Raw genomic sequence first — 18,109 nt, 5'->3', positions numbered from 1 at the left:
GAGTGCTGGTGTGTGATTGGAAAGATGAAAAACGAGTTTGGAGAGTTTAAGTACAAAGTCCTTTCAGATGTAATGAAATCTATTCTTTGCATACCCCACAGTAATGCAGGATGCGAGAGAGTGTTTTCATTGGTTCGTAAGAATCACACGGATTTCAGAGGATCCATGAAAACTTCAACGCTCGAATCTATACTCGTGAATAAAATGAACATCTCTTCCAAAGGAAAACCTTGCTATAAGCAATTCCCTGATGAGTTTCTTAAAAAGGCTAAGAGTGCCAATTATGTGTCCTTAAGCTTGCCAGAATAGCTGACATAGTACCTGTGAAATTATACAATGTGTAATATACTAATGTACCAACATTTTGTACCCAAGTTTTAGAAATTAATATCAATTAAAGATGTATTTGAGCTTCTGCAGTTGTTAAATGCTTAACAATCAGTATGTCTAAATTCATTAAATTTGGACTTGAAATATACCTAAAATTGCTCAGGTTACATGCTTATTCATAAAAGATCTCCCCCTGACCCCCGCCTTACTATTTCCCATTTCATAATGTTGGCAGCTCTGTAATAGACATCCGGTAGAGGAAATTCCAGCATAGGAGTTATTGCCCTTGACACTTTTTTAAAAATAATAAATAATTGATTATCTATGGAAAATATAAACTTTTTCAGTATTAATAGTTTACCAGATTTTTTATTATATCCAGTGAATAAAATTCCTAAGAAAGATATATTTCTATCATGTGCAAAGTTTAAATTATTAAGATTTTCGCAAAACCCTATGACATCACATGAGGATCGATCAACCTTAATTATAATAATTAAAAATGGTATCTTAAGCCCCTGTTAAAGTTACCATATATAAATAAAATTCGCCTCCCCATTGATGCAAGCTTTCGGCTTGACAGATACAAAGTTTTAAAAGTTGGAAAGGGGTGAATAAGCACAAAGTTCATATCCGAAGTTGATTGAATACCATGTGCAATTAGTTTCGGATCCATAAATTTCAGAACAGAGGGTTACAGTTCGGCATAAATACACGTTTCAGTACTTTTTGCCCTAAAGGCAAATCTATGTATACATGTGGACATTGTGTATTGGTATGTAGTATATCAAACGGTGGATTCTGAGTATGTCTTAATTCCCGTTCTTTTTGTAATTTCTGCTTCCCTTGTTCATAAGGCTTTTGAGTTTACAAAATGCTGACCTCCTCCTGATATTATTGCATAAATCAAAGGCCTGAAGGGCCTGAGAGTCGACTCGCTCCTCATTGTCAACTGGAATAGGTAATCTTGAAGTAGTAATCAAGGACATCGTGTGTGTGAATTCGCATATGCATGCTTCTTTTAGCAGGATTTATACTTTAATGCATCATGCCTGTGTAAAGTGACTAAATTTGACTAAGTCATGACCACTGCCATTTAAATTACATGTACATATCCAAACATGGATGTAAAGAGTCATTGCTAACTGATGATTGTGCTAAACAATCCATGATGTACAAATGCTAAGAATTGGAGGAAAATCATTATGTAGTCATATAGTACTTTATATCACAACAGAAAACCCTCAAATAAGCACCACAGTGGTTGTAAGAAGATGCCATCCAACAAAAAAGTTTAGCAAATCAATTTCTTGAGCTTAAACTTTAGTCAATGTTACAATGACTATGCAGTTGACATCTGTAAGAAACATCGCTGTTTTTACTGCACTGACTACCCATGCACATTTTGAGAGTTTATTCATCAACTAGTTATAAAATGCTACCATCAAAACAATAAAGAAAACAAGAAATGTTTGACAAACATACAACAATACCCCCACTCCCAACGTGGTGCAGAATTGTAAACGGTTATACACATGCATCATTTTATTGAAAGTAGTACCAAACCAATGCAAGTCAAGATGTTGAGTGGACAATATCTTCCTATGTCCAGAATGGACTGACCCTTGGCCTTTGACCATGTGACCTAAAATAGATAGGAGTCATCTATTCCATAGGATGTACCAGTGTACCAAGTTTGGTGTCAATCAAGCTACTGATTCTTGAAATATACGAGACAATACATATTACTATGTCCAGTTTGACCCTTGATCTTTAACCATGTGACCTCAAAATTCATAGGGGTCATCTACTTCTTAAGATGTACCAGTGTTCCAAGTTTGATGTCGTCAAGCAAAGGGTTCTTGAGATATTGAATGGATAGTATATTCCTATGTCCATTTTGACCCTTGACCTTTAACCATATGACCTTAGAATCATAAGGGGTCATCTACTCCTTAGGATGTACCAAGTTTGATGTCTGTCAAGCAAAGGGTCCTCAAGATATTGAATGGACAGTATATTCCTATGTCCAGAGTGGACTGACTTTTTACCTTTTGACCTAAAAATCAATAAGGGTTCTCTTCTACTCATAACCAACCAACATTTGAAATATCATAACGAACAAGTGAATGGTTCCCAAGATATTAAGCGAACATGTTATCTGCCGACCGACAAGTGCAAAGCAACCCCCCCCCCTCCTTTTCTTCTTTGAAAGGGAGCATAAGTAATTGTTTACAGAATCTCATATATATAGTCACATGAATTTAGAAATATGGCTGAAATGAGTTTCTGTACTTCAGAAAAACGTAAATACTGACTATTACAATGACATTAATGGGCTTCCATAATTCTAGAAAAAACTACAATCGGAATATGCTTATTAATTTACTCTCGTATTTAACCAAATATAATACGCACTTTTTTATTTTTTTTAAAGTGAAGGGACACATTATACATACCACTAAAGGTTTTTGACTCATTTTGTTTTAGTCAATGCAATGTGCACTTGTAATTTTTCGCCGCGTTGTTTACCTATCTAAAAGCGTAAAATTGTTTTTTTTTAAAATTATCTTACACCCTGTAACTATAAATCATTATGAAACTGCCAATTAAAATTTATCATCGTGCAATTTCTAAAACTGCCATTATATTATGATACCGTGATTAGCACATGTTTTGTGTACACGTCCTTTGTCACTTGATTTTGTCAGATTTTTGCATGTTGCACGTTTTTCATGGGTCTGGGAATATGCGATTACTTTTGAGTTTTAACTTTCCTTTTGTGGTAAACGACTGATGTACTTACCCATCTAAATGCAGCGAAATTTTAGAGGGTTATGTTTGAATTCTTCATTTAGTACCAATTAAATTACTGGCTTTGATTATTGATATGTTGTTAATTACCGAGGGGGGTCGTTATATCGCACCTTGGTACGTCATTTTTCGAAGCTTGGGTGATGTTTTGATTACAAAACATTGAATGTTCGCATCGGCTATTTAATTGATATATATATGTGAACTTTAAACAAAGAAAATATCGAGTCTGTTAAAACTTTATTGCTACGAACTCTCGTGCTTTGCTGAAATTAACATTATTTCCCCGAAAATACTGCTATGTAGTGTGTATAAGGACAAGATTGACGTTTTCTTAAAAAACAAATTTGTTGCACTGTATACAAATTCAAGTGCATGCTTTTTTGAGAACCTGCATTATTTCCACCAAGATTTCTCGTGAAGCTAAATGCGATTGTACACACGAACAATGGTATTTCCACAATTTCCAGGCCCCAAAACTCGGCAAAAGGCGATGCGTATTAAAATATATATTCGGCAAAATACGGTAAATCATCGTAAATGTGATCATCTATATCTGACTGTAGAACGAAAACATAACAAACTGAACGTGCGTTCCTCGTCTCACCCCGGTAGATTCCCACAGAAATAGTCACATGGTTCAGGCTTTGACACACTTTCAAAGAGGCCTCGACGGGGAGTATGATTGGTCGTACATTTTCAAATATTTACTATGCTTTTCCAACCTAAGAAAGCGAGATATTACTTTCTTCACTAAGAAATATTTACTTACAAGTTATTTGCTTCATGTTTACGAATCTATTTTTGTAGTTGTTATATTTATACACACGTACAGTACAATCGCCTGTTGCTTACATCGCATGCATGTATTCATGCGCACTATGTTTAGTTTGTTTAAACGTATTGAGGAGACTCATTTAAATTACATTGTTATATGAATGTCAACATACATGTATGATATGTCTTCAAAACTTAATGTAGCTGTTCAAAAAGCAAATGAACAATTTTTGAAGATCTTTGTGCGTGGGATTTATTTGCTGTCGGTGTAAGAATAAACAGAGAGTTTGTGATACGCGATGAATCCGCACGCCGTTGATAGCAAGGAGCATCTCGCTTCGCGAGCCGACTCAAAAAATCTGTTTTCCGTCCCGTTTTCAATTCCCCGTCCTAGCAACAACACAAATGTATAGAGTTATATTTAGACTCACTACATATCAATAATAATTTTTAATAACACATGTATATAGATTTTACCGAATTGCATTCATGCAAGGTGAAGATAACGAACAGTGATCAATCTCATAACTCCTATAAGCAATACAAAATAGATAGTTGGGCAAACACGGACCCCTGGACACACCAGAGGCAGGATCAGGTGCCAAGGAGGAGTAAGCATCCCCTGTTGACCGGTCACACCCGCCGTGCACGTGAGCCCTATATCCTGATCAGGTAAACGGAGTTATCCGTAGTCAAAATCAGTGTGCCAAGAACGGCTGAACAATCGGTGTGAAACACGTCAGACAGCATTTGACTCAATGCGAGGTTGTATTGACGAACCAGATCGTTATAACGACCATAGAATTTGCGAAATGCTGACTTCAATTGAGACAGTTGAAACCCCTGTACCATCAACTTGTTTGTCAGTAGCTTACCTCGATATAATATGGTATACTATCCAACTTTTTCCATTATTGAAAGTACTCGCACCTCAGCAGTTAGAGATAAAATAAAAGGTTAAGAGCTCTTCCTGCTTTCAAATTTCTCAGACACCAGTTTCTTAAAACAATGTATCTATGCCCAAAGGCGGATCCAACGCCAGTGACCCCACCCCGTGTTTAGTGTGTTTCCCCAGACCTCTGAGACTGTAACTCTCCGTTCTGAAATTTATGGATCTGAAACTAATTGCACATGGTATTTAATCAACTTCGGATATGTACATTTTGCTTACTCACCACCTCCCCCCTTTCCAGCTTTTAAAACTGTGTATCAGTCAAGCTGAAAGCCTACATCAAAGGGGATGCGAATTTTATTTATATGTGCTAATTTTCACAGGGGCCTAAGATACCATTTGTAATAAAAAAAGTTCGGTTATACAATCTGTTTCGTTTCGGTAGATTTCGTTTCGTTTCGCACTTTACAGGTACCCACCTACATCTACATGTAAAACTTATACGGTACCAATTCTGATGCACCAGATGCGCATTTCGACAAATAATGTCTCTTCAGTGATGCTCAACCGAAATGTTTGAAATCCGAAATAACTATGAAGTTTTAGAGCTAAATATAGCCAAAAACAGCGTGCCAAAAAAGTGGAGCCAAATTCGTCCAAGGATAAGAGCTATGCATGAGGGAGATAATCCTTACATGTATATATTTCGGCATCGTCGGAAGCCCACAGTTGATTACGCTTCGTTCCTTTTTCCATCACCCGTGGGTTCATTCATTCCTACCCGCTGTATGTATGTATGTATGCTGAATTTAAGGACCATTTTCATCATATATATACCGATATCTATAGGCTGGGAGGGCTGACAGCCGATACTCGTCAGGGACGTAGCAACAGAGGGGGGGGGGGGGGAGGGGGGGGGGGGGGCTGATCCCTTCCCCACTTTTTAAAATTTTTCTCTTTCTTCTTTTTTACATGTTAAAACTCTCTTTGGTTAGGCTGCCCCCCCCACCACCAATCCTTTTTGGCTGGCCCCCAGGTTACCCCTTTCAAAAACGAGGCCACGCGCCTGCTCGTGTCCCCATAACACTTTCAAAAGTAGGGAGTGGGGACAAGAGTATGTATGTGCCCCCTCCTTACACTTCTGGAACCCCAAACGAGATCCTCATCTTTATATCAAATGTTGTTTGATAACATCCTCCCCTTAATTCTAGTGCAAGAATTTCTGTTCAAAAATTGTTATTTGCTATAAAGAAAGGTATACCATAAAATTGGTATAAAATTCGGATATACAGATTTGCGTTGAAAAACTTAGATAGGCTCTGATTGGCGCATAATTGCATTATTGTCGTCCCATACAAAAATTGATTTCCTTATAACTTTTAAGACTGAGCAGGGTGTAGGGATTCCTACCACTTTTAGCTTGTTATTTCAGGGGTTAGGGGTGATTATGTAGGTTACCGTCGCCATCTTCATGACGTTTATAAATATGGAAAATTTTAGAATTGAATCCCCTTTTAGCATGTGCACCAATCGAAGTTTTGTGCTCCCCTACCAACACTTTACGATGTTTGACTACGGCATTGGCGTTGCCTTATAGCTAATAACAAATCGTCCGAACAAATTGCTAATTCGTCCGAACAAATAGCTAATTCGTCCGAACGAATTACTAATTTGCCAGAACCAATTACTAATATGTCCGAAGAAATAGCCAATTCGTTCGAACAAATTCCTTATTCGTCCGAACGATTTTCTATTTCGTCCGAACGAATAATATATTTATATATGGCCTTTCTACGCCACCGTCAGTTCACACTTGAATGATTTTGGTCAGAAATTGATTGTCTGATTTATAATCAGGTCGTGTCGATTTTGGCGGTTTCTGGTAATTTCCTTAAAATAATGCCTGACATGAATAAATTTTAACTCTATTAATTAAAATTTTTGGTGATGGTCAACATGTCGGACTATCGGAATATTGAACCATCGGACTGTCGGACTACCGGCCCGTCGGACTATCGGACCGTCGGAATACTGGGCTTGAACCCATTTAGCGGACAGTTAGAATCCAAGACGTCCCCATTACCACCTACACGAATTGAATTTCAACTAGGAAGAATTGTTTTAGCAGACTAAAACTGATATTTCCCCTATCAATTTCCAAAGTTTAAAAAAAAAAAAACATATTGAGGGATCATCTTTAAAGTGGAAAATTAAGACTTGTAGAAGATTAAGATAATCATGATCTATTTGTAGAATAACCTTCCGATAACTGAATCCTCACGTCTTGGAAGATAGATCCGCGAAATAAAGTTGTAAGAGGTGGGAAAAGCAGCGACACCAGCTGGTGCTGGTGTGGCTGAATTCCCACTTTTCAATATGGAGTTCGCTCCGGGACCACCGCGGTGGCCTAGAGGTTAGAGCGTTCGCCCCGCATGCGGTAGGCCCGGGTTTCAAATCCCGGCCACGAAAGACCGAAATGGTTAAAACAGGTAGTGACAGCTCCATCGCCAAACGCTCGGCATCAGGTGTGCATGTCTCGGGTCCTCGGAGATGACCTTAAAAACGGATGTCCCGTGTCACAGTAGGTGTGACACGCTAAAGAACCCTCACTGCACAATGGCCATAAGCGCCGAGCATAGGCCTAAATTTGAAGCCCTTCACCGGTCTTGGTGACGTCTCCATATGAGTGAAAAATTCTCGAGAGAGACGTTAAGCAAGATTCAATCAATCAATCCCCCGTACATGTCACAATATAAAAGCGGGGGTAAGGGTCAGAGGAATCTTGGATTAATCATACACTTATAATACAAAATTAATTTTTTCGTAAATATAGTTATTTTTATATCAAAATCACTTATTCAAATTTTAAACACACAATTTAGAATATATGTCCCCCTTGTTCCAAATATGTTTCATACCAAATTTGAATAGAATTGGAATGATAGTTATCAAGAAGTTAAATACATGTATGTCTATTGTTCGAATGCTGGACAACTCACCCCCTCTTAGGACAACTCGCCCTCTCTCAGAAAAAGTCGCTCCCTTCTCTTGAGACAACTCGCCCCCAATACTATATGCAAGGTGAATATAACGAACAGTGATCGATCTCATAACTCCTATAAGCAATACAAAATAGATAGTTGGGCAAACACGGACCCCTGGTCACACCAGAGGTGGGATCAGGTGCCTAGGAGGAGTAAGCATCCCCAGTTGACCGGTCACACCCGCCGTGAGCCCTATATCCTGATCAGGTAAACGGAATTATCCGTAGTCAAAATCAGTGTGCCAAGAACGGCTTAACAATCGGTATGAAACACGTCAGACAGCATTTGACTCAATGCGAGGTTGTATTGACGAACTAGATCGTTATAACGACCATAGAATTTGCGAAATGCTGACTTCAATCGAGACTGTTGAAATCCCTGTACCATCAACTTGTTTGCCAGTAGCTTACCTCGATTTAAAAACTGACTATACCCAGAACAAGCTCTTGCATATCGAATCAGTTGAGATATATAAACACCATATGCAGGTGATAATGGAATATTGCTACACAAATATGGGAAGTTGACGATGGAGAAGCTGAAATCATCCCGTTTGTCATACAGTTGAGTTGTCAGTTTGCTGTTAATGTCTACTTTCTATAAAATATCGAAGTATGAAGCAGAAGTGGACGACTCTGTGGTGTCTTTTATTTCGAGCTCACAGGGATATATCAAATCGACATATGAATGAAAGCTATCATTGTTAATAGACAAAACGTCATTGATATATATCTAAAAGTCGAATTGAAGGTCACAGCGAGAGATTTTTTCTTCTCACGTAGAAGTTTTTGAATAAATTCTGCTTCATATGAATATAAAAACGGTCAGCTAACAAAGGAGCACAATTCGTGCCCATGGGAATTCCAACAGACTGATGGAAGACCTGATCACCAAAGACCACGAAGATATTGTCAATGAGGAACTCTAGCATATTTTTTATTTCAACTTCAGAGTACTTGTGCGTGGAATCAGAGTTAGCATATTTTTTATTTCAACTTCAGAGTACTTGTGCGTGGAATCAGAGTGGTGTTTAACAAAGTACGTTTTTGAATGACTGATCACTAGATATGAATATTTCCGTTTTTGTTGAAGAAGCAACTGTCTATGATGTCAAAAAGTCTAGTCTTTAATTCATCATGAGGAATGGTCGTGTATAGTGTTGAAAAGTCATAGGTTTTAATGCTATTGATTTGGGAAAAATTCTGTGATTTCAAGTTTACTTAAAGTTCTTTAGAATTTTTTAGAATCCACATTTGATTAACACCACTTCTGGCATATGTAGTCGCACAGTAAGTTTCTCCTTCACAGCTGTTAACATTTTCGTGAGGAGCAAAGGTAGGGGCTTAGTAGAGCACTTACTGGATCCAGCAATGTATCTTTGTAAGGGTTTTTATGTAGTTTAGGAATCCAGTATAGGTACGGTAACTCATATTCATTCGACCCATTGACTGGAATATTAAATGTGTCTAAAACTGAAGCATGGTTTTGAAATATATTATCACATTTTATTTTTATTTTGTGTGTGTGTGTGTTATTTACACTTTTAACCCTATAAAGATACGTCTTTTTATTTCATACTTTAACACGAATGGTAAATTCTAATAGAATTATACACAGATTTGATTATTGCATTTCAGAAAAAGTTATATTTTTCATAAATCAATTGGCAAGGAAAATTATATTTACTGATCTTCAGGTAATTGATTAAATGTCTCCAATACTGAGAAAAGTTTGGGGGGGGGGGGTATTTTCTTCTTTTTTTTAAATCGATATAGTATACAATGTACCTAAGTGTAAAGGTGAAGCATGGATATTCTGATACATGTAATTATCTTTTAATGCGTTTCTCAACTTATTCCCGTTGAAAAATAATAAAATTCCCATTTTAGAAATTGTATAACGGCTTTGCTTTACTGATTCTTTTTACGCGGCGATTTCAAAGTGTAAAGAACTCTGATGATGAGTACCTCATAACGTTTGAAGTAAATTAATAACAGCTTGGGGGAAATCAAACAGATTTAACAACAGACGCAGATTATTGATAATTATACTACGTCAGCTGTAAACCAAGCTAATACTCTCCCTATAACAAACGCTAACTTGTTTCCGCTGAAATGATATATTTTACATGTACATAAAAGTGATGATGAATACACTGAACCAAAACACTGGATTTTCACGAAAATCTTTCGTCTTGCATAAAAAGACACGAAGTTCGGTGTTTATGTGAACACGTCTTATTGTCTGTGATGTATATACTATCCATAAGAAATTCATTAATTTTTGCTAAAACACCTCTTGGATTTAGACCAAAAATAACAATTGTAAACATGTATTATATGTATGATATGAAGGAGCGAGATATCTCAAGAAAGGGGGCGAGTTGTCCCGAAGAGGGGGCGAGTTGTCGTGAGGGCGAGTTGTCTTAGGGGCGAGTTTTCCCGATGAGGGGGTGAGTTGTCTTGGGGGCGAGTTGTCCTGATACCTATTGTTCACACATTAATAACTGACCATTTTGGCCCCACCCTGATGCCAAAACCCCTACACCTGGAATAATGAAATTTACAATTTTGGTAACGGACTACCTGTTCTTTCTAAATATCTAAATACTTTGAATTTAATATCAAAAGCATTAAAGAAGATGTATTTTACGTGTTTTACACATAAACACTATGTAACAAGCTTGACCCCACCCTGAGGGTCAGAACCCTTACCCCGGGGATCATGAAATTTACAATTTTGGTAGAGGCTTTCCTGCTCTACATCACTATGCATTTAGTTTTTCTTACATTTGTGTGGTTCTTGAGAAGAAGATTTTTGAAAATTTGTAATTTTTGGCCCGCCCCTAGGGCCCAGGAGTGCTGGAGTCCTGAAATTTACAATTTGTGTCTCCCTTGTCCCAATAATGCTTCACACCAAACTTTAAAAGAATTGGACTGCTAGTAATTAAGGAGTTAAAAATGTTGAATTGTTAACGCACGACGGACGAAAACCAGTTGCAATAGGTCACCTGAGTTTATAAGCAGATTAAGCTCTTTCGTATCGAATCGGTTGAGAGATATAAACACCATATGCAGGTGATAATGGAATACTGCTACATTAATATGGGAAGTTGACCATGGAGAAGCTGAAATCATCGATTTTGTCATAATGATGGATATGACCTTATAAACGGATGTTCCGTGTCGCCGTAGGTGCTCAATGGCCGTAAGCGCTGAGGAAAGGCTAAATTTGTAGCTCTTCACCGGTGACTTCTCCATATCAGTGAAAAATTCTCGAGAGAGACGTTAAACAAGTTACAATTAATACAATCAATCAATACAATCTATTCTTACATTCTGAAGCAGCGTCTACAGCGTTCCGATTAGATTGCATCACAATTTTAATGACTTATATTATTAGTATTACAATCTTAATTATTCTGCATTTTTAAAAAATAATTTTATTCAATTCAATAATTATAAGAAATATATTAACATCGAGAGAAAAGGTATGTGTCTGAAGAAGTGGTGTCATTTCCGACCCCAATCATTAGGCAGATGCGCATCAATCGCTTGCTCTTGCAGGTGGCATTCCTATTACACGTTTGCAGTTCCAGGCAATTCTAAGATAAGTTTTTTTTCAGTCCTTCAACAATCTGGCCACATAAGATCACACAGACGGCAACTGAATCAGCAAATCGGGGATATCCAAGAAAGGGGTAGGTGGAGGTCCAACTCTTTATTGCCCTACATCCGACCCCATTAGTGTCAAGTTATCTTTCCACCAGCCACCACGACCACCAGTGTCACACACATACCTCAGCCACAACCCTCACGCTTCACATCCATGCACAATGCATTCTTCAGAGTAATACAAGCCAAGTACGGTCGACAGGGAATGTTTACTCCTCCTAGGCACCTGATCCCACCTCTGGTATATCGAGGGGTCCGTGTTTGCCCAACTCTCTATTTTGTATTGGTTATAGGAGTTATGAGATTGATCACTGTTAGTTATCTTCACCTTTGTGTAGCTTGCCTCGATTTAAATATTGATCATATGCAGAACATGCTCTCGTGTATCTAATTAGTTGAGACATATACACCATATACAGGTGATGGTGGGATATTGCTACACATATAATAGAAATGAGATTGATCACTGTTCGTTATCTTCATCTTTCATTAGGAAAGTTTTAACTCAACTTACGGGCCACCATAATTTTGAAATATTTCTTAGGGTTGAAATGGGACCAGTTGGAGGTAAAGCATATAACACATAACATAAATATCTACAAGAACAGAGAGAAAAAAGTGTGGAAAACTTATTAACAGGACTGACGAACAGAGAGACAGAAAGAAGAAGCGCATACTTAAAAGTTCTCTTCGACTTCGTCGGTGGGGGACTAATAAAATTAATCTGCTATTATAGTAGGGCCAATACCGGGGATGGTTGAGGCCACTTCCATCTCACTTTATTCAAAGATGCCACAGGATCGTGTATGAAAGGTGAATATAACAAACAGTGATCAATCTTGTCACTCCTATAAGCAATAAAAATTAGAAAGTTTGGCAAACAAGGGCGGTAAAATGGCTGAAATAATGCCAAAAACGGCGTAAAACCATAAATAATCATACATTCCAAGGTCAGGGGTCACTTGACCTTGAAACTAGTTGTATGCGGCGAGTCCGCGCGGAAATCGTGGTCAACACTCAAATGAACTTGATTTTCTTTACTTTTAAGGTTTATCGCATGTTTTTTTTAAGGAGATAGCTTACGCACGGCTACCCATGTCCTAAATCATAATGTAACGGTTATGCAAGAAAATTCGTTTGAAGTGTTTCCGGTTATGAGTTAAAAGAGAACAACACGCCGCTTCGACAGGTAGGTAGATCTGAGTTTTTCTTGTTTATAATAATTTAACCACTGTTGACGAAAATCGGGGAATGTAGTCACTAGTCAGCTGTAGAAATGATTAAAGTACACGAAATAACCACAATTACCCATATCTGAAGCGGCAAGATGACGTGAGATGATTTTCCGAGAGGAAAAAGGGGTTGAATTTTGAACATTTCTCACGATTCTCGATTGTCAGGGTCAATATTGGCTCAATCAGCTAACCAGTCGAAATAAGTTGACCACTCTAGGGACGATTTGTGCAAGTTGAAATTAAAATATTCTACTTTTTTGATGTTGGTGTTTGTATTTTGCCAAAATTTCTATCCAAATGGATCAGGTAATGCTTTAGGGGATAAGTTATGATTTAATGAATTGGATATGATTTAGAGGAAAAGTTGGTTAATACACACCACGCTGATGGATACAGTAGTATTACGCACCTGAATGAGTTTGTATTACGTGACGTAATTTAGATTAGTAGGTACGATTCTGGATCTGCAATAACCATTAATGTGTGACTTAGAATTTATTAAAATTAATATCTTTTATTTGTGACGAAGGTATTTGAAAATATTAGTCGTGTTAGGGATTTGAGAATTCACCTCTACTCTTTTCCATGCAAAAAAAATGTATAAGCTTTAGATATGTTTCTTCAATGTACATGCATTGTACTCGTATATGTATATTTATTCTGGAACATATTCACCAAAACTAAATAAAGATGTTACTTATTCAGAACAAAAGACATGGCAATCAAGACTAGACCCAGATAGTATGTCAACTGTATGTATAGTAGGTGCAGAGAATTGAAGAAGATAGAGTGTATTATTCCAAGGTGTGTATAAGCAACTTATTTATGCCTATGTAGAATATTAACGTATAATGTAAATGTCGAATACTTATGTATGACGTTTAATTGTTAAATACTTAGGTAACGCTTATGCTTTCTTGATGAAAGGTGAAGATAACGAACAGTGACCAATCTCATAACTCCTATAAGCAATACAAAATAGAGAGTTGGGCAAACACGGACCCCTGGACACACCAGAGGTGGGATTAGGTGCCTAGGAGGAGTAAGCATCCCCCGTCAATCGGCCACACCCGCCGTGAGCCCCACATCCCGATCAGGCAAAGGGACAGAGATGGGGCGATTACATTGTAAATGTAATTGATTACGATTACTTTGAAAATCTATGATTACGATTACACATATTTTGAAAGTAATTGATTACAATTACGATTACTGTGAAAAGTAATCATGATTACATGCTTTTGAACAAGAAAAACAACAAATATTTACTGGTTTTATTAATAAGATACATTGTATAATACACTTTATATATTTATGTACAGTCTTTCATAAGTATTGGTAACATGATAACTGGTAAACCATTCAGTGACACTTAAAATGTTTATAAGAAATGTTTGTTGCACTTTATGAACATAAGTCTCAACTGTGACGAACAAATATGGTACTTCACCTAGGAGTTTCGTGAGTTTGTTGTGGACACTTTCTGCTTTATTAGGAATGAGCACTGTGCTGAGGTGTTTTCTGCTAGGAACAACAATGCGTTCATCAATACCACTAATCATTTTCCTTAAATCTTCATCTTCAACAACAGAAAGAGACTGGAGGGAGCTAGCTACAAACAGGGGCAAGTTGTCTAGGAATTTAGCTTGTTTGGGGTCAGTTGCAGAGTACTTCTTCATCTTGTACATATAAGTGCTCATGTCTGTCTGCTCTGACTGCTCCCGTGAGCGTTTAACAGATTTCATCATCTGTTCTGAATGTTTTCTCTGAAAAACAAAAATTCTAGCATTTAGACTTTTTTGTCACAATAAAATGTAATAATATTATGGGTATAATACTGCTTGTTAATTAATATAATAATATGTGATAATATATACATGTACATGTAAATTTGAATTATAAATATTGGTTATAACATACATATTGTATTTAATTGCAATGAGTAGGTCATACATGTATGTGTGATAAGGATTATGTGTTATACTATTTGTTAATTAATGAAGCATGAAATTCACTAGCATAGTGTGTAATGCACTGATTACTCTTAACATAAGTGATCACCTAATTGACACATATTATTATATAATCATTATATCACTATCCACTTATATTATTCAAAAGCTGAAGAACATAGACATACCTTCATGTGAGTGATGAGATTTGATGTTGTTTTTCCTGTAGCTGAGATAGACATGGGGCAGTATTTGCATTTTGCCTTAAATTTACCCTTCAGGGATTCTGCATCCTCTGGTAGATTATAATGTTCATATATAGATGAAGACTTGGCAGATTCCATAGTTGTATTTATTTGTCAAGCAATTAATCAGTGTGCCACTCAATAAGTTCAACACATATATGAGTATCAGAAGTCCATGTCATAAATATTTATAGTGAAAGGTAGATCTACTCAGATGAACTGCTTAATCTTCAAAGGATTTTTCCATAGTGATCTATGTTTGAAGTATTAGTATAAACAAATCCACAGAAAAGATGAAAGATGCTAATTAACAATAGAGCACAGTATAGTGAACTACTAATTAGGAGTGAGCTCATACTCATTAAGTAACAATAGATCAATGAGATGTACAGTAAATGATACAGGGTATACTAGTTCAGATTATTAAGTTTAATTTAAACAGATTTAGACCTTAGTTGCTATTGAATACATGCAAATACTGTAAGTATAATATCATATAGATATGGATAAATCTTATGATGGCACACATAACATACATAAGCTCTAACTGTTATCTATTAAATAATTATTTTAATATAAATATAAAGTAATCATTGTAATCATAAATTACGATTACTTTGCCAAAGTAATTGATTACGATTACTTTGCTTTAAAAACAAATGTAATCAATTACGATTACGATTACTTAAAAAAATATAATCGATTGTAATCAATTACGATTACTGATTACGATTACCCCATCTCTGCAAACGGAGTTATCCGCAGCCAAAATCAGTGTGCCAAGAACGGTCCAACAATCGCTACATGATGTTGCACAGAATATGTTGTTACTTTGCATTTTCTGGTCTAGTACTTTACTTCAAATTCAGAACACCAAATGTTAAACTCTATAAAGTCTATAAGGAGTTAGTTCATATTAGGATATAGAAATCTATTGATATCCTAGTAAAATGGTTAAGGGGTCATAGGCCATAGTCAGATTACCGGGGTGGGTGGGGGGGGGTGTTATGTTACACTATATACATGTAGGTGTCGATCTTGGGTCAATTTACTATTTAGGATGAATTTATAAGCATGGAAGCTATCATGATATGGTCTTGTGATTATGATAACATGTTTTCTCTACTTCACAGGTACCATTTAGACAGAAATCGCCTCCAAAAAATGTATTTACCGAATGCACCAAATCGACATGCCAGAGAACAACACATCAGGCAACATGATGGCTACAGAATAAAGGATTCTAAGCTGTTGCAGCCGCAGAGACTTTGACTAAACTTTGATTACATGTCAGAATCTAATGTGTAATAAAAATACTAGTTAATTTTGAGTGTGGTAGAATAATTACTAAACTAACAAAAATGGACATTCGGAATACTCGTCATCTGACCAATAAGATCAAATTAGTTGTTGTCACCATTTGGCGTCTGCTGTCCGCTAACTAAATTCCTCATGAGAACCACTGAATGAAAATTATCCAAACGTGGCAGAGCTCTTCCAGAATTACTGTTTCCCTTAATCAGATTCGTTAAGATGATTGTGAGAGTAGTGCCCTACAAAACCTACTTCTCTCTGAAAAATCATAAAACATTGCTATAAAACAAAGCAAATGTTTTCTCTCTAAACTGTTATTAAGAAAGGTACCTGCAATTTGATACCGGTTTTTCCCATGCAAAGAAATAACAGTCCGTAAAACACTATGTTGACACAAGCGTCACTCGAAACATCCGTGTATACAAAGTGCTCCCCTACTGTAACATTTGCTTTGAAATGTTTTAGAAGAAAGCTTAAGAAGGGACAACTCTCAGATTGTAAAATGCTGATAAATCTGAACGGAAGTAGGTATAACCAGAATCCATACCCAAGTAATCTCTCTTTAATGTTAAATACCAAACAAAAACAACAAAAGCAAAACAAGTAAGTGACCGATGTCAATAAAGCTATGTTGAATTTTCATATGCAAAGTCAGTTTCCCCTTTTGTTGGTAAACTTTGTCGCATCCTTTATCTTCACACTTGTGCCGAGTTCTTTTCATCTGTAAAATACAAAATAATAGAATAAATAGTGTATGTTGTATTGGGACGGAAATGAAAACACTCTATGAATCTTTGCATAGGAAGAGCTGAAGTTAGCGGTAAGAAAAACTTTAGTATAGTATTAGTACTTGTATTTTTGCATGTATATTTTCTGCTCAGGTAGAAAATGGGTCTAAGAAGTAATTGACAGTGTTCTCCGCACACAAAAAGATTGCTTAATAAACACAGACGCAGTGTTAAATGAAATACTACTTGGTTTTCAAATGTTTCCGGTTCCGAGTAATATAAACTTAATCCTAGTCGCATGCGTTGCTTTCCTTTTTTGTAATATTAAAAGATGCAGCGGGTGTGTATTAACCAACTTTTCCTCTAAATCATATCCAATTCATTAAATCATAACTTATCTCCTAAAGCATTACCTGACCCGTTTGGATAGAAATTTTGGCAAAATACAAACATCAAAAAAGTAGAATATTTTAATTTCAACTTGCACAAATCGTCCCTAGAGTGGTCAACTTATTTCGACTGGTTAGCTGATTGAGCCAATATTGACCCTGACAATCGAGAATCGTGAGAAATGTTCAAAATTCAACCCCTTTTTCCTCTCGGAAAATCATCTCACGTCATCTTGCCGCTTCAGATATGGGTAATTGTGGTTATTTCGTGTACTTTAATCATTTCTACAGCTGACTACATTCCCCGATTTTCGTCAACAGTGGTTAAATTATTATAAACAAGAAAAACTCAGATCTACCTACCTGTCGAAGCGGCGTGTTGTTCTCTTTTAACTCATAACCGGAAACACTCCAAACGAATTTTCTTGCATAACCGTTACATTATGATTTAGGACATGGGTAGCCGTGTTACGGGCCGAGGTGGTATGAGGTGCCTAGGAGGAGTAAGCACCCCCTGTCGACCAGTCACACCCGCCGTGAGCCATATATCTTTGTCAGGTAAACGTGGTTATCCGTAGTCAAAATCAGTGTCAAGAACGGCCTAACAACAGGTATAATACATGTCAAAAGACAGCAACGATAGGTTGCAATGGCAAACTAGATTGTTATCACTCAACAATTTTTCAGTTATCTGGTGGCGCCCAGTTTTTATTGC

The 18,109-nt window shown here is 36.8% G+C and overlaps 1 protein-coding gene across 1 annotated transcript in view; it reads right to left on the bottom strand.

The window, feature by feature from the left end:
- The window catches only part of LOC125660127 (uncharacterized), an 87,195-nt gene extending 72,133 nt beyond the window's left edge, over nucleotides 1–15,062 (bottom strand). Inside the window, exons 1-2 of the mRNA XM_056150750.1 lie at nucleotides 14,907–15,062; nucleotides 14,217–14,532 (exon numbers count right to left, since the gene is read on the bottom strand). Of these exons, the coding sequence (XP_056006725.1) occupies nucleotides 14,217–14,532; nucleotides 14,907–15,062 (472 nt within the window). The remainder of the gene's footprint in view (nucleotides 1–14,216; nucleotides 14,533–14,906) is intronic.
- Between the last annotated feature and the right edge of the window lie 3,047 nt (nucleotides 15,063–18,109).

The sequence above is a fragment of the Ostrea edulis genome, chromosome 9 (assembly GCF_947568905.1).
Source record: "Ostrea edulis chromosome 9, xbOstEdul1.1, whole genome shotgun sequence".
In the NCBI taxonomy this organism is placed as follows: domain Eukaryota; kingdom Metazoa; phylum Mollusca; class Bivalvia; order Ostreida; family Ostreidae; genus Ostrea; species Ostrea edulis.
Note: the sequence above shows the minus strand (reverse complement) of the source record. Positions and strands in the feature narration are given on the sequence as shown.